At 35.6% G+C, this 17,895-nt stretch overlaps 1 protein-coding gene across 3 annotated transcripts; it reads left to right on the top strand.

Annotated features, from left to right (window-relative positions):
- The first annotated feature begins 393 nt into the window (after window positions 1-393).
- On the top strand, window positions 394-16,258 carry LOC133872431 (transcriptional corepressor LEUNIG_HOMOLOG). 3 transcript variants are annotated; one of them, XM_062309942.1, is made up of 18 exons: window positions 394-769; window positions 909-961; window positions 1,075-1,172; window positions 1,390-1,499; window positions 1,611-1,894; window positions 1,986-2,061; window positions 2,164-2,275; window positions 5,521-5,570; window positions 5,664-5,927; window positions 8,147-8,218; window positions 8,451-8,681; window positions 9,459-9,600; window positions 9,680-9,789; window positions 13,157-13,306; window positions 14,527-14,685; window positions 14,791-14,907; window positions 15,054-15,251; window positions 15,844-16,258. In XM_062309942.1, exons 2-18 carry the CDS (start codon window positions 930-932, stop codon window positions 15,985-15,987), a joined length of 2,349 nt encoding a protein of 782 aa, XP_062165926.1. In that variant the 5' UTR covers window positions 394-769; window positions 909-929; the 3' UTR covers window positions 15,988-16,258. The 3 variants fall into 3 exon arrangements, with proteins under 3 accessions (XP_062165926.1, XP_062165933.1, XP_062165919.1); XM_062309949.1 differs by having other exon boundaries at window positions 904-961; window positions 1,986-2,040; XM_062309935.1 differs by having other exon boundaries at window positions 904-961.
- Window positions 16,259-17,895: the final 1,637 nt, after the last annotated feature.

Here is a 17,895-nt window from a genome sequence, read left to right as displayed (position 1 = left end):
AAGAACAAAAAAAAAACTTATATGGTATACGAAGTTAGATTTTCTAAGGTGATTTGTTTATTTATTTTATAATCATTAGTTTCCTTCACGATCAATCTCGCGTCAAAATGCAAGCCCAAGCCCATGTAAATCACCACGGCCTTTTCCGAACCGGGCGGGCGGTCCAACCCACGATCAAGACCACAAACACCTAAAGAGGCTTAAAAGAGCAACCGAGCTCAAATACTAGATACAACATAACCACATGATTGGCCCAGCAGTATTGTAGGCCCTATCTGATGTGGCAAAATCGGAGCCAGTCATTGGACCCCACTCCTTCTCTGCCGTCCATCATACCATGCACGTCCCCATGAGGCCTTCAAAGTCCAATCACCACAATATAAAATCCCTCTCCAGTCTCTTCCTGTACTACCCCCGAACCTCAGCTTCATACTCCGTTGAGACTCTCTTTCCTCTGTTAAACTTTGAACTATTCCAAGTTCAAACTCCACAGCCCTCTGCTCTGATCACCAACCCTAGTGTTTCATATCTTTCAGTTCATTTATTTTTATTCATGAATTACCAATTTTAGAAACACAGCCACACAATTCAGTTATTTCAATTTTGTTAATTTTCAAAATTTTCTTCGAGAATTATAAGTAATTAGTTGAACTTTTTCGTTGATTTTTGTCGAAATTCGGATATGAGTCTTTGATCAATGGTGATCGTCACTGCACGAAGCCCAAGATTGGTAATGTAGGCTTTGATCTATTTCTCCGTTAACTTTGAGGTTGGTACACGTCAATTCACTCTCAATCTAACTTTTCTCTTTGTTTGGCTTTTCAACATGCATAATTTTAGTGGAATTTTTATTGTTGGTCTGAGAATTGCGGCATTGAATTGGGATCTTTTGGTTCTGGGCAGTTTAGGCTTGTTTTGGACCGGAAACAATGTCGCAGAGCAATTGGGAAGCGGATAAAATGTATGATCAATTGCTTACTGCTCTGTTACTTGTTGTTTATGTTGATGGTATAACTTTTCTTATAACTTTTAATGGGTTCTTTTAACTTTTTCATTTTGGCTTAATATTGCTAGGCTTGATGTTTATATATATGATTACTTGGTGAAGAAAAAATTGCATGCCACGGCAAAATCCTTCATGACTGAAGGGAAGGTTGCAGCGGACCCTGTAGGTAATAGACAGTTGATGAAGTATTAGTATATCCTTTTATGTTTCGTGTATTATAATTCTAAAGTACAAAATTCAGTTTCTTTAAGTTAGATTTGACCTGAATGAATTCGGAAAAAAATTCAATTTCATGATCCTCATTTGGGTTGAGTTCAAAATTGTTTTACTAAAATTTCAATTTTGGATTAGCAGTTTATATGAATTTTGGCTTGAATATGCAGCAATTGATGCTCCTGGGGGGTTTCTTTTTGAATGGTGGTCTGTTTTCTGGGACATTTTTATTGCTAGGACAAACGAGAAACATTCTGAGACAGCTGCAGCTTACATTGAGGTGGCTTTTTAAATTTAATGCCCATGTCTAACCACTAGCTTGGTTCTGAATCTGATGCTGATCTCCTTGATGTTTTTTTTTCCTGCTCCCTCGTATGGTAATGATGTGCAGGCACAGCATAATAAAGCAAAAGAGCAACAGCAACTGCAAATGCAGCAGTTTCAACTAATCCGTCAAGCTCAGTTGCAACGAAGGGATCCTAATCATCCTTCTGTTGGTGGTCCCGTGAATTCCGTCAATTCTGAAGGCATGCTCGGGCAGTCTACTGCTAGTGCATTGGCAGCCAAAATGTACGAGGAACGCATGAAGCGTAGTAATTCAATGGATTCAGAAACATCCCAACCACTTCTTGATGCTAGGATGGCCCTTCTGAAATCAACAGCTAATCATCCTGGGTAGATTTACCTGTATATTTTATTTAACTGGTTCCATCTAATATTTTATGTGTGGCTAGTTTCATATCTATTGGTTATCTTTCTGAGACAGTCAGTTGGTCCAAGGAAACTCTGGAAGTGTGTCTGCAGCGTTGCAGCAAATCCAGGCACGGACTCAACAGACCACTGTAATTACTTGGACAACATGATGCTACATTTTCTGCTCTGTTTTACTCATTTCTTTTGCTTATGTAATTTGGTTGACTTATTGATTCTTTTGGTGGCTTTAGGATATCAAAGGCGAAGTTAACATGTCTGCTAACCAGAGATCCTTGCCCATGGATCCTTCTCCAATGTATGCGCAGGGAATCATGCAGTCAAAACCTGGAATGGGAAATGCAGGTATGATTATCTCTGTATGAGGGAATAAACATTCAAGATTGTTCTACCAAAAAGAAAGAAAAAAAGAAAGGAGGGGTTGGGGGAGGAGGGGAAGGCCTTAAGTTTGCTATCCTTAGGTTCATTTTTCCATTTCATGTTGCATCACTACTTTCATATTCATTTCAAATGTAATGACCTAGGGAAAGCACTAGTAACATCTACGCTATCACTCTAAAAGAACTAGTCAAGTTGTAATTGGAGTTTCTTAGAATCATTTATAAAGTTCAGTCTCACATAGTAAAGAACAAATGTGGGACTTACCACCCCTGAATACCTTTATAATAGCCCCACTCTATGTGGGCTGTTCATATTCCTAATGTAGTGGAATTGTTGTGTACTTGTGCAAATTCTGATTCGTCTTTATTATAAACCTCTTTTGGACTTTTACCAATCCTGATAAATCATTCATTAACCTTCTAAATTCTTCATAACAATATAATAATAAAAAAAAAAAAAAAAAAAATCCTAAGCCCATCAAAGAAGTTTAACATTTGATCTACTTTGCTCCTCAATGCCTTCAATTTCTTGCCGGTGTGCTTGACTTTGTTCTACAAACCTTGCTTTTTTGGCAAATTGAATTGTTCCAATCCATAGCTTTTGTGCTTGACTCTATTCTTTAATTTCTTCTTCTGCAATGTCTTCTTTCGTCTCTCTCCTCTAGTGCCTCAAAACCATACAACCTACTTCTTTCCTTACCCCTCCCTTCTCCTATTCTTGTGATTGGTTTCCTATTTTCCATTTCCTGCGTTTTTCTCCTCTTGTAATTCATATCTATTACACAAATTATAGGCTTTTATGCAAATAAAAGTTTGAAGAAGACTTTTCAGATGGTTTACATTAAGCTTTTCAATTTCTGCTCATATTTTCTCTTGTGCCATATGTTTTCTTGGTTGTCATGTTGTTTTATTTAAATCCGTTTGTTGATTTCGCCTCAAGTCAAAAAAAAATAAAATAAAAATGGGAAAATACACTTTATCCGCAAAGATCACCACCCATTTGGCACTTAGACCACCAAACTTTAAAAAATGACATTTGACCCCTTCCAACTACCATCCCATTACAAATAGATCCTTCATTAAGGATTGGCATTAAAATAGATAGAAAGTCCCTCATGTGCACCACACATGACTATTTTTTAATTGTACTTCCCAAAATGCCCTTAAAAATATTTCAACAAAAACAAGGGGTGGCAACCATGAGGAGTGGTTCGGCCAACCCAAAATGCAAAAGCGGTAGCCGCCCCCTTGGCAGTGGGTGTGGTTTGACCACCCTTAAAACACAAAAGGGGGTGGCCGAATCACCCTCATAGGCTATGGGGGTGGTTTGGCCACCCTTTATTTTTATTTTTTATTTTTTAAGTTTTTTTAAAAAAAAATAATTTTAAGGGTATTTTGGGAAGTTAAATGCAAAAAGAGTCGCATGTTGCGCACCTGAGAGATTTTCCATCCATTTTAACACCAAATACTAACAGAGGGTGTTATTTGTAACGGGATGGTAGTTAGAGGGCTCCAAGTGTCACATTGCTTCGATAATCAGAGATATCAATCTTTCTCTTAAGGCTTTCTCACGCTAGGAAGCATGGAAAGTTGGCAGAAAAGCAAATCATCGTGGACATCTAGTCGCCAAATGGGCCACTTCCCACAAATCCTTTGGAAGCATTCCCACAAATCTTCCTTCTTCTTTTTTTTGGTTCAATTCGTATAAATAGTGGCAAAGATCCCCCATTTTTTGAACCCTATCCCGGTGTATTGCTTAGAATGAAATGTATTTTCCCCAAATAAAGAAGATAGAAACAATGATCTCTATTACAAGACACCATGCTGAAAGGTCAGTGAGGGAAAAGGAGCACTACACATTTAGAATAGTTTCTGCCCAGCCCTCCAAGTTTGATACACACCTTTAGTTGCCCTTATTGGGTTTGCCCAACACGTGGGCTTGTAATCTGTTCTTATACTAAAACAATAGAAAGTTAAAAATACTTCTAACTATGAGCCAGGAGCTTGAATAAGTTTGGCAAGCTCAAGCTACTCTTGAGTTTTATCAAATGCCTTCATGAGAAGTTTAAGCCTTGATAATGAAGCTTCAATGAAGCTCAATTGATGGGGACATCAAATAGAGGCCATTAATTACATGTGTTTGGACCTTGATATCGGAGGATGGCCTGACCTTGAGAGCATAGAGATATTATTATAGGTGCTTTTGTTATTTTTTGCCTTTTATTTGTTGTCATTTATTTTTCAGACTAGTTATGTTATTTTTCTGATTTTGGGCTTTATGTTATTAAATGGGCTATTGCCCAGGTATCACTAGGGTTAGGGTTTAATTCCTAGGCTATTTAAGCATAACTTCGTACTGTGGTAATTAATGCTTTTGATGAATAATATTTTGATTGACTGTTTTACTTATCAAAAAAGAATATTTTGATTGACCGTTTTGTTGTCTTCTTCCTCCTGAATTTTCTTCCTTCTCCCGCTTCTTTTCCTCAGCTTCTTCTCTCTTCTACTTTTCTTCTCTTTCTCATCTATTCTAAATTTCTGTTCATTGTCCCGCATCATCAGCCTTGCTATGCTTGGAAGTTTTAGTTGATTTTTTTTTTTTATTTTTTTTTTTTATGATTATTATTTTCCTTTTCCTTTTCCTTTTTATAAGTTAGTAATTGTTAGTGTTATTGTGTGAATGATATGCATTGTTGGCCCACTTCCTAACTGCAAAAGTCTTTTGGGATGGATGGTTCACCAACATGGTATCAAAGCCAGGTTTGTCTAACAGATCTTGTGTTCAAATCTGGAACCCATTTATTTCAGTTTCAGTTTTGGTGTTATCTCTGGCTCCATTTGTGTTTTGGGGTTCACGTCCAATTCTGGGCAATTGATGAAAAGTGTTAGTGTTAGTGTGTGCATGATATGCATTGTTATCCCACTTCCCAACAGCTTAAGCTTTTGGAATGGATGGTTCACTAACAGTAATATCTCAGCAAGGTGAGCTGGAGTAGCTAGAAGTTGGGTTACCTTGGCCGGTTTGCACCCTTAGAAACTGTGTGCTTACCTGCTGGATGGATAACTCTGCTTGTAGACAAATGTGGTTCTGTATTTATCAAATTGGATTACCATGAGAAATGATATCTGAACAATTATGGCTCCATCTTACGTAAGTCGTGATTTTTCTATTTTTTTTTTTTAATTTTTTGCTATCTTTTCTTTTACAAGGATTGAACCCTGGAGTTGGTGGTCTTCCATTGAAGGGGTGGCCCTTAACAGTAAGTTGTACCCTCTACTGCGTCTCCAAGAGATTCATATAAAATATCTTAATGGTACCAAGTTCTTACTGAGGCATTTGCCAAAATCTTCAGGGCATTGACCAAATTCGACCAGGTTTAGGTGCACAAGCTCAAAAGCCCTTCCTTCAGAATGCAAATCAGTTTCAACTTTTGCCTCAGCAACAACTCTTAGCACAGGTGCAAGCACAAGGCAATCTTGGTAGTTCACCTATGTATGGAGAAACAGATCCTCAAAGATTTAGAGGATTATCTAGGGGCACTTTGAATGCAAAAGATGGTCAACCAATTGCAAATGATGGATCCATAGGTTCTCCAATGCAATCAACTTCTTTGAAGGTAAGTTTTTCTTTCCAACACTTGTCAGAGTATATTAGTCTTCATGACACATGATGTAGAAATGCTAGATGTCTGCATATCCTTTCTCGGATGATTAAGAGTTCTTGCTTTGTTCCAATCTAATTTATCTCAATCTGATGTTGAACAGTTCTTGAGATATATGGAGATTCTTACTCATCATTGGAGTGACTTGGACCTTGTTAATTAAAAAAGGACTGGGTGTGTTTTGTATTGGGCTCAGTTGGACAAGCATTGGTCTTTCACTGTCTGCTGAAATAGTCATTGCTGTTTGTGAAATTGGTCATTCCATATCAATCATTGGTCTTTCACTAGGGTCAAGGGGAAAATCTAGGTTTGAGGAAAACCAGGGTTAGGGTTTCCAAGAAAATTAGGAAAAGGTGAATTTGGTTAGGCAAATTAGGGTTTTCAGATCTGGCGCATTTGCTGGAAATCACAGAGCATTAGAAAGTATGCTGAAAAGCAGAGTACTAGCATCTCACAAGTCCGTTCCTAGGAATTAGTCCTTGTGAAAGAAAGCATCGCAGTTTCTAGGGTTTCAGAGAAAACCCAAAGCCAGCTTCAGAATTCTGAACATCTTATTAAGGATATAGAGGTCATTACAAAACTTACATTTGCTTCTCGATGACTTGATCATTTTAACACTCAATTTGACCCTTGTAATAAAATAATCTGGACCACATATTATTACTATATCGAAGATAAATAAAGAACCCAAACCTTCAGTAATTGGACCCCACATGTAAATAAGAATAAGAATTTCACCACTCTTGTGAACTGTGCTCACAACAATTTTAGCGACCTGTAATTTTCAGCAGGTAAATGTTATAATTTAACTCTCACATAGGACCTGTATAATAATCATCCCACCAAATCAAGGCTTGAGGTTGGTAAATATGCCCCGGCCTTGAAATTAGACCAGTTTTCTGAGAACTCCTTTGATTTTGCTCTTCTATGGTTCTTTGAGCTCCGTGTCATACTGAATTCTTCCCATGTCAATACTAAATTTTTTCTCTAGTTCATTTGTCTTGTAGCACTGAATATAAAACAGCCTACAATAAGGTTCCATTATTTTTCTTTTACTAGTAAGTCACACCCTTCATGGGACTTTTAACTCATGACCTTTCCTACCCCATTCTTTTGACGATGGAAGTGCCATTTGACCCAAATGCATTAGCTTGAAGAATTATTAATCTTTATCTCTGTGTAAAAAACTGGATGTGTTGTTTAAGTCTCTCTCTCTCATTGCCCTCGCCAACGAGAAGGATAGAGAAATACATAAAAGAATCATAGTATTTTAATTTTTAATTCCTATGAGAGCTGTGCCTGACATGGATGTGAAGCGTTGATGCATGACAAAGGGCTATGATACTAATATTGATGTAAGACAAAATATTGTACGCTAAATCTGATGTAGAAAGTGACAGGAGCGGTTTTATTGCCCAGTGAACAGTCACGAACAGCAGTCTGGCTGTTTGTGATCGTTTGCCATCTTTTTAAGGTATGGGTGATTTTGGGTTTTTACGAATAGGATTTTAAGGAAAGTTAATAACACAATTCAGATATGGGTTTGTTGGAATCACACCTAGTTTTCCTAAGCATCTCTCTTACGGTTTGTTCAGTATGATTCCTCAGAAAAATATTGCATCACACAAACCTTAAGAGTATTTGCTGCAAAATTTTCATAAAACTGGTTCTCCATTCAATTAAAAACATTACATCATTGTTTATATAAAAACTAACCTAACCCTAAAAAAACTTGGACTCCTAATAAGACTTAGATTCTATGGACATATATAACTAAGTCCAATCTAAATAATTAATAGAACCAACAGATAAAGTCCTAAAAACATAATAAAACCTAATAGACGAAAGGTGGAATTCATTTAGAAATATAAAAACTATAAAAAAATACCCTTGACTTCTAAAGTTAAGACTAAATTAAATAAAACTGGCTTCTTGCTGCCTATATAAGTGTTCAAATGGCTAAGATTCCTAGTTTGCGGAAATTGCTTAGGGTATCCTTGGTATGTATTTGTTTTCATCTCTCTGTTTTGACTGTTAGGATTGGCCTATTTGAGGATATCCATCAATTGCATTTCCCAAATGTTTATTAATTTTCCACTGTTTTATTGTTGTTTAAGAGTACTCAATGAGCTCTCTAGTGACATTTCTCTGAGCCTTTGGCATGTTCTAAGCAGATAAACATGCAGATGCAACAATGTTCTTCTCAACAACAACAGGATCCTCTGCATCCACAGCAAGTGCAACAGGTTGTGCTCACTTCGTTTGACATAATGCTATGAAGAGTTATATATTCCTCTCACCAATAAAACTAAAATTTTTATGGAATCCATTACTTGACTAAGGAAGTTACATGTTTTGCTGCTACCTCTAACTGTTGTTATCTTCAAAAATTTATATGAACTAGTGGTGCAATCAGTTCTTGATGATTTCTTCAGTCATTTCTTGCAAGTTGGTGATTTGTTGTTTATTATGTAATAGAATAATCGAAAAAGGAAAGGGCCTTCATCTTCTGGAGCTGCTAACAGTACTGGCACAGGAAATACCATTGGTCCTTCACCAAACTCTCAGCCATCAACTCCTTCTACTCATACTCCTGGTGATGGACTTGCTATGGCAAGTAATCTGCAGAATGTTGGGAGCATCTCAAAAGGTTTAATGATGTATGGTACAGATGGAGCAGGTGGTCTTGCATCATCCACAAACCAGCTGGTATATGAACTTTTTAGAAATTGTAACCTGCATAACCTACAAACCTGATGGGAAGTTTGAAATCTTCTTACTTAGACTTCCACAAAAACCTGTATGTCTGCATGTTTCTTGCAAGTTAAACTAATCTGTTCCACCTTAGATATCATTTCTTTTTTAAGTAATTTTGTCTCCAAGGGGGGGGGGAGAGATTCGAACAAATAACCTCCGCTTCATGAGGCGTGGTCCCCATCTGATTGAGCTACCCTTTAGGGATCTTAGATATCAATTTCTAGATTGGGTGGATAATTTAACCATCTAAATTTACATAATGTGTTGGCTAGTTGAAGATTGTGTATGAATGATAGATGCCAGTGATATTCCCCAATTATGATGGTTCAAATTATTTGATTTTGATGGGCCAATATTGTGGTGGGATCTTGCACCCTGTTTAAGTGTTTCATATACTATTAATAAGCCTTTAATTCTTTTAGGATCTATGGTTTGTATTGCACATTTTAGAGTGTGGAATACTTCGTTCCAAAAAGGAAAATTTAGCTTCCAGAATGCACTGCATAGCCAGTGTGTCCAATATAACCACTATACATGTTGCTCACATCAATCATGTGTCTGACAAGGATGGTTGAAGATCCTTGCTTAAGGTTCTAGGCTTGCATGGGTATACGTTGCAGTCATTTAGTTATATTATGTTGTGAAGTATCCTGTCTGAGTTCAGCTAAAAATAATGCTTGATAAGTCACTCTTTAAAGGCCTGCTTCATGACTTCATCTCTAATTGCAGGAAGACATGGAACATTTTGGAGATGTTGGCTCTTTAGAAGATAATGTTGAATCTTTTCTGTCAAATGATGATGGAGATGGAAGGGATTTGTTTGGTGCATTGAAACGGAATCCTTCTGAACATGCTGCAGAAACTTCAAAAGGTAATCGATGATCTCATGGTTTTGGAAGTGATGATTGTTCAGATTGAAAGCAACCAACATTGTGTACTCTCCATGTCAGGTTTTTCCTTCAGTGAAGTTAGTTCCATTCGTAAAAGCAATAGCAAAGTTGTCTCTTGTCATTTCTCTTCAGATGGCAAGTTATTGGCCAGTGCTGGGCATGACAAGAAGGTATAATGCATTGTAGCAGGCTAGGCTATGTTTTAAACGTACTATATTAATCATTGTTTATATAAATGCTGGCGTTTTTATTACAAGCTTTTACTTTAGTACTTGCAGATCAATTGAAACATCTATGCTACCAATGAAATTTTAAAGGGCTTTTGTCCAGTGTTCTGATTTAATGTCGACTTAGCAAAAGAATTTTTCTAGCCCCTTGTGTTCGTCACTGTCTTTTCTCACCTTAGCTTATCATAACTGGCTTCCTCAGACGTACTTGGTGATGCAATCATCCTACATATATCTATGTTCACAAGGCATGATAAGATTTTATTGTGATATGTTTTGGGGAACACTTTTAATCCTAGTTCTCATTGTTGTACTTTAGTTCATGAGAAATTTATGGGTTTAGGAGGAAGACCCCATTGTGAATTTTGGTTGGTCTTTTGACTCAGTGAAACCTTGTTGTCATCTCTTTCTAATATCTTGAGTTATGAATATTGTGTAACACATCTAGCAAAAGGTGAAATGCAAACACCCCTTCCCACGCTTTGGTAAGTAGTTTAGAGTTTGCAGTTCCTGTCCTATCAGATTACAGGCTCTAGTCAACTTTATCACAGTTCTCTCTCTTGTGTCAGTGGCTCTAGTCAACTTCCCTGGTTGAAGTAGCTGGCTGCTATATGGAAGATGCAACTTGTACTAACACAATAATTTTTGGAAATGCTCGTTGCGTCCAATTTATGCTTATTACATTCCACGTCTTGATGCAAGAGATTTATTTCTAATACCATATAAGTGAAGAGCATTTAAAAGCAAAATGTTGAAGGCACGCATCAAAGACTGGAACCCAAACAGCAAAACCTGCATTTTATCAGATGTATAAAGGGAAATTGTTGATTCAAAACTCAATTTTGTACAGCTATATATTAAACATGACCCATTAGATAATAAGTTCCTCTTGCAGCAGTGTTTATCAATTTTGGACCATTTCATGATGCTGTCTCTACATGAGTTATTGGTTTTTGGACCTTTTGTTTGAAGCTGGAATGATTATATTGGTAATCAGCTCACATTGGATGTGGATGTACTCGGAAGAGTTAGTTGTATCTTTACATGCCCCTTTTTTTTCTTCTTTTGCTAAAATTTGACTTTCTAAGTCGAACAACCCCAAAAGATCGGTTTACTCCATATCATCTGGCCTGGGAAAGAGCCCTTGTAAAGTGCCTTTTAGCTTATAAGTTGAGGCTAGGCTTGTGTCCTGTTCTTACTTACATAGTTGCCTTGACAACATTAATTTATTTGCCAAAAATGTTATCTTCTGAGTTACAGTGCCATGTTTACATATTTATCTCCAAGGTTACATCAATAGATTTTTATTTTTTTTTGTATTTCATGTTTTACTGTTGAGAGTGCACGTGTCAATGTTGTGTCCCACATTAAGAAAATTTAAAGAAAGTGAGTAGTTAATTACCTAAATGGACCCAAGCCCATTAGCTTAAGTTTTTGGGATAGAGTGGTGTCCAAATATGTATATTGACTATTCTTGGTGGACTCCCTAGGTGATTCTCTCAAACATTTACATGTCACTAGTCCTTCATGTTAAAGGCGTTGGTGAAATAAATTGAGCAATCACCGAAACTGATAGAAGTAAACTGGAAGTATGTCAGTCCGTTTCTTTTCGTTTTTGATTGCTAACGACTGCCCGTAAGACCAATCCTTATCCCACCTACATGAACTCCTTCCATAGGCAGCAGAATAAATTTGACCTCACACTAAAATGTTTTTGTTTTCATAAATAGTATGTTTTTGTTTTTGTTTTCTTAAAACAATTTGAACTATCTGAAATATAATGAGATTATTTTATTGCGAATTGCATCTTTTGTTGAAGGTAGTCCAGCTTAATATTCAATAATTTCCAAGTTAGTTTTTATCCTACTTCTGTTTTTCATAATACTAGCCGTGTTGCACATATGTTGCTTAATGTTAACCCAAAAAAGGAAAAGAACCATATGATTCTATGAATCCCATTCCCTTTTTGGAATATATTTGTTTTCTTTAGGTCATGCTTTGGTTTTATAGAGTCCTAGCATTTGGGAATATGTTATGCTTGTGCAAACCACATTGCTGAACATTGCCAAAGAAAGTTCATGCTGAAGTCAAAATAATGCAGCTCAACATTCCCCTTACAAATTAATATACTTTACCCCATAATTGAAATTCTCATGAACTACAAAGAAAATGTATCAATAAACAAAATTTCTTTGTTCACATCTTTGAAACCAAAATTTGAAGTCAACTAATAGTATAACCTCTTAGTGTTTTTATAAAGAAAAAAAAAATCCGGAATAAACTGTTAGAGAAAAGAAAAAAATGATTCACAAGATAATCAAAATATTTTACCCTATGAAAAAAATCTTAAATTGGTAAAACTGGAAAGGAAAGACTGAGTCATCTATTACCCTTTTTTTGTCTTCATGCTTTTTAATTTAATTAAACAAATGTTTTGCAATTTTCTCTCATTTGCAATTTGCTGTCGGAGACATGATAAGTTGTTTATAAGGATTTTTATACGATTTAAGATTTTCTCTCCCTTTTTCATCATGGTTACATGTATTTATACGCCAACCAGTGCACACTAGAAAGTGAATAAGCAATTTCTGTGTAAATTGGATATGATTCAGAGTTTTGTTTTGTATGGATGAGTTTTACTCTTGAAGGTAAAGACACTTGTAAAGGTGCCCAGAAAGATTGATATATGAAAAGCTAAATAGTATTATTATTAATTAGAATATTTGAGGCCACGCCTGCATCATCCTGGTAAGATAGGGTGCAATACCAAGTGTTTGTTTTGATGTGCCTTGAGACCTGGCGTGAAGTTGATTAAAACCTTTTTCTTTTTTTTTCTTATATATTAATCTCAACAACCTGCATCTACCTTGTATTATAGAAGTTAACCAAAATGAAATTTTATTTTGTATCTGAAAACATCTCTACTGATGGTAGAAGCCGTTGAGAGATGTTCCTGAAGCAGAAGCCTCTTTTTCCAGAACTTGTAGTCTTTCAATAATTTTACAAGTATTACTTTTGTGAAGTTCTGACTGGATATCATTTGATTTGACATAATCACCCTGTTATCTTGCTTTTTAGGTTTTAGTGACCACCTCCGAAATTTATTAACTAATATTTTATTATTTTTTTTGGCCTATGGGCACGTATATTTGTTTGTTAGTTTTTAGCTTGTCACTGGCTTTTGTAATTGTTTTGAGCACGCAAGATATCTTTCATTTTAATGTGCAAAAGCAACTATAAGATTTTATATGGTTACAGTCCTCCCCTCCCCCAGACAGATGCGAATGCTTATCATTTTTCATGTTAGTAGGTTGTTCTTTGGAACATGGAGACTCTACATACTGAGAGCACACCGGAGGAGCACACTCTGATAATTACTGATGTTCGCTTCAGACCAAATTCAACTCAGCTGGCAACATCTTCATTTGATACATCTGTGCGAATCTGGGATGCTGCAAAAGTAAATTCTACAGCCCAATACTTTCTTATGTAACGCTTGTTTGAGAATGTCAAAATCAGTTAGTAGTTCCCAAGACAAAATTTTGGTTGCCTCTCCAAATCTTATCATCATAATAATATTAAGTATGATGCCTGCAACTGGTTGCTGCACTTTTTTCTTCTTTGATTAAGTTGTTACATGTACTAAATTTCAAATGCTAGGTTTTATTTTTTGTCTTCTTAGTGTTTCTCTTGTATATGTCCCCGTGTGCCGGGGTTGCACCCATTTTTTTCAGTCTCTTATGAATAATTACTTAATCAAAGAAAATAAAAAACAACCGACTGCCCCATTGTTTCTACTATTATCTTTTACGATTTGTTGCTACCTCATGGAAATTGAATTTTACAAAAATAAAACATCATTTTGCTTATATTCATTTATTTAATGATAAATCTTGTTCAGGACATGCATTTTTATTGTCCTCATAAGTAAATAAATTCAATTGTAGCAAATGCTACTTATAGTAATGATAGTTTTAGTCTTTTAGAATTTTGCATTGTAAAGTACATAGATCAACTGAGCTTCTTATGATCAAGCACTGGTTTCTGACGTTCTCAGATTTTGTATCTTTTGCCCATGATAAATCTTGTTCATGACATGCATTTTCATTGTCCTCATAAGTAAATAACTTCAATTGTAGCAAATGCTATTTATAGTAATGATAGTTTTAGTCTTTTAGACTTTTGCATTGTAAAGTACATAGATCAACTGAGCTTATGATCAAGCACTGGTTTCTGATGTTCTCAGATTTTGCATCTTTTGCCCGTACATGTGTCGGAGGATATTAAGTAATCGGTGGTGTACAAAGGGAAATTGTATTTTTTCTCTTCCCCACTTAACTTAGTTTGGACTGAGCACATTATACAGTGAGGGAATGAATTCACGTATCCTTGAAATTTTTCGTTCTGTCTTTAGTTTTTGAGGGTGATTTTTTTGCATATTCATTTCACAAGATGGTTGACTTTATGTTTAGAGCCTCTATTTGCCACGTATTTTATGGTAAACTCATTTCAAGACCATTGCACCATTTCTTGTGTGCTAGAAACCTCAACACAGTTGGAATAAATTAATTGACCCTATGATGTGAATTAATATCTGCCTATTTTACCTTGTGGCATTTAAGTGTCAATGTCAATGTTGGTATACATATCATGGGCACTTAATATAGTTTGTTCTTGCAGCCAAGCTATAACAGCTTACAAACATATACAGGGCACACCTCAAATGTAATTTCCCTCGATTTCCACCCTAAGAAGAATGAAGTTTTCTGCTCTTGTGATGCTAACAGTGAGATTCGTTACTGGAGTATTAATCAGTATTCTTGCACCCGTGTTTCCAAGGCTAGTGTTTGGAACTTTCTTTTTATTTGTTCTTTTGTTTAAATTTTTCAAGCTTTGTTGGATTTGGTTTGTTGGTCTTCTGAACCTCAGTTCTGTAATGACCAGGGAGGTTCAGCACAGGTGAGATTTCAGCCCAGAATTGGATTACTTTTGGCTGCAGCAGCAGAGAATATTGTGTCCATCTTTGATGTTGAGACTGATAGGCAGACACTCTCATTACTGGTATGATACTATTGTCAAATGCAGAAAAAGTTGAAGGAATCCATTAGAAATCTTCTTTCACCTGATTAATTAAATCACTTTTGAATTTTATTACACCACATTCTAATCTGCAGTTACAAATAAACTGTGGTCTTTTTGAACTTCAGGGGCACTCATCACAAGTGCACTCTGTTTGTTGGGACACGAGTGGAGATTATTTGGCATCTGTCAGTCAAGAGTCTGTCAGAGTGTGGTCAGTAGCCACCGGAGAGTGTACTCACGAGCTCAGTTCCAGTGGAAACACCTTCCATTCTTGTGTTTTCCATCCAAGCTACTCCTCTCTCTTGGTCATTGGAGGCTACCAGGTGACATTTGCTTTGTTATTGTCATGTCTCAGTATTATCTACTTTTGATTTTTTCTTGCTTTTTCCCCAAGTTCTAGGAAGAAAAAATAAATAAAAAATTGAAAAGAAGCAAACCACTCCGTACCCTGGAAATCTTCCCTTTGAAACGCAAAATATAAATTATGTTGTTCCAAATGTACATAAATCACAATTGAATGGTTTCTTCTTCAAGGGATATCCAAAATGCAACCTAAATGTAACCAAACATTCTACAACTTTCTGCTGTTCTTCTTTTTAGATTTCTTTTGGTGATCCTCGAAGGACATTGATTGGATTTTCCTTGATAAATTGACGTGGCACTTCACTCGCCAAAAAAGAACACCTAGGGCTAGCATCACAATAGATGCATTTTCCTTGGTGACTGTGTGATGGTTTTATGCCTGTGTGCCATATAATACAAGACAACCAAACCATCTTTGCTAACTTGGCATATCTAAAAGCTATTGTACATGGGAAAGCTGGCAATTCTATGAAGCTAAAATTGTCAAACAACCTAGACGGAGTTGATTTCCATCAAATGTTGCTAATGTTATCAAAGTTTAATTGCTTGCAGTCTTTGGAGCTTTGGAACATGGCGGTGAATAAGTGTATGACAATTCCCGCTCATGAGTGTGTGATATCAGCTTTGGCACAGTCACCAGTATCAGGGATGGTTGCTTCTGCCAGTCATGACAAATCTGTTAAGATTTGGAAATAAGTCTGAATTGGAAAGGAAAGAAAAGCAAAGAAAAATCCACACTTTTTTTTTTTTTTTTTTCCCCTCTTTTTGAGTTTCAGTTTCATTAGTTACGTTTCTTTATGTAATAAAGGGAATGTAATTTTCCATTGGTGATTTGGCTGCCAAAAATCTTGATCGTAAAAAGTATGCTGAATTTGAAAAAAGAGGACAAGTTTCTCCTCCTCCTCTCCTCTCTGAATCTTTTTTATTATTAATATTTAAAAGCTCAGATCTGTTTCTTTCTTTCCCACATGCCTCCTTCACCAATGCCACCCTGTTGACGAAATTGCCATCTACTAGGCTTTCGCAGCAAAACCACCTGTCACGGTGGCCCTCTTTTTGGCCCGTAAGCGACAGTATTTTGGATGGGTCGGGCTTTGCCTCATTTCCAACCCTTTGGTATACCGGTCAACCTGGGGCGACTGTGGGAGACTTCATTTTGTTGCTTTTGAATTTTCAATGTATTTTCTTGGATCTTTGTATTCCTCCAACGTGTTTTCACGGTGGCAAGGGGTTTTCCTTTTTTTTTTTTTTTTTTTTTAACAAAAAAAAAAAGAGAGATTTTAATTTTTTAATAAATCAAAGAATTATTATTTTAATAATAATAATAATAATCCCATACACATTTTTCTATATAAAATATAAAATATTGAGTTGAGCTGCACCGAAAGTTACGAAACTTATATGAAGGGAAAAAGCACATGTTTCTCTCGACGGTTTTTGGCTGTTTTTTGACGCACCAAAACCAAAGTTGTTTTCATAGGCATCATTGCACGGTTGATGACATATGTCATTACGCATCTCGTTGAAATAATTGGGATTAGCGAGGCTATACAAACAAACACATCACGTGTGCGTACGCCCTGCCCCACTATTTGTTTCTATTCAAATTAAATAATCGCCAGAAAAGTTACACCTATTAATTCTACATAACCACCTATTTCCACAAGAATAATTTTTAAAATATTACAACTTAATTTAAATTTTAGACCTAATGGTTTAAAATTTTATCCTTTATTTAACAATGATAAAAACTAACTAATCAATCCAATTTAGAAGAAGAGTTTGATGCTTTAGCTCGTTTGAATATGTAATTTTTTTGTATTCTTTTTTATTTTTTTCAAAATTGTGAATACATAAAGAAATAAAAAAAAAAAGTTTTAAAATTATGTTTAAAATGCTTTAAAAGAACAAAAACAAAATTGAGAATGTGAGTTAAATTGAATATAATACATGAATTTTCTTCTCCTAGGTTTTTCGCGCGTCAATTCATTTTTAAACACAAATTTAGCTAAAGTAAATTGAATTAAGTTGAGAAAAAATAATTGAAATTTTTTGGGTTTACCCAAACAAGAATTCAAATAAAATAAATAAAATTGAGTTGAATTTAGTAGCTTCCGAAACAAGGAACCATTAAAAGATTATAATTTTAAAAAAAAAAATATATATATATATATATATATATATATATATATATATATATATATATATATATATATATATAAAATAGCGATGAGTGTGATGAAAGTAATAGTGATTACAAAAGGGCAATAATTACAGAGTTTTTTTGGTTTTATAATAACAGTCAAAAAGTGTCTTAATTAATCATAATCATAGTCCACTTCATTACATATATAATTTTGGCTTCCAACGACTGCAGTAACAGCCACGCTCCTGTTTTGGGGTCTCAACTCGAGAAAATGTTGAATTGTAGGGACAGGTTGCAGGATCTTTTCAGAAAAAAAAACAAACCCAAAACGATCAATTTGATTTTGTACGGCCGTATATCTTAGCGGTGAAAACGAGGTTATAAATGCGGGCGGGGGAACTTGGATATATATACTTCCAAAATATCCTCCTCTCATGGATGGATTATCCACTCCCTTG

Source organism: Alnus glutinosa, chromosome 1 (assembly GCF_958979055.1).
Source record: "Alnus glutinosa chromosome 1, dhAlnGlut1.1, whole genome shotgun sequence".
Classification (NCBI taxonomy): domain Eukaryota; kingdom Viridiplantae; phylum Streptophyta; class Magnoliopsida; order Fagales; family Betulaceae; genus Alnus; species Alnus glutinosa.
This window is presented reverse-complemented; position numbering and strand designations above follow the sequence as displayed.

Coding starts and splice junctions, on each gene's coding strand:
- LOC133872431 (XM_062309942.1), top strand. CDS start 930: ATGTCGCAGAGCAATTGGGAAGCGGATAAAAT. Junction 5,571..5,663: donor TGAAGGGGTGGCCCTTAACA/GTAAGTTGTACC, acceptor CAAAATCTTCAG/GGCATTGACCAAATTCGACC. Junction 9,601..9,679: donor TGCTGCAGAAACTTCAAAAG/GTAATCGATGAT, acceptor TCTCCATGTCAG/GTTTTTCCTTCAGTGAAGTT.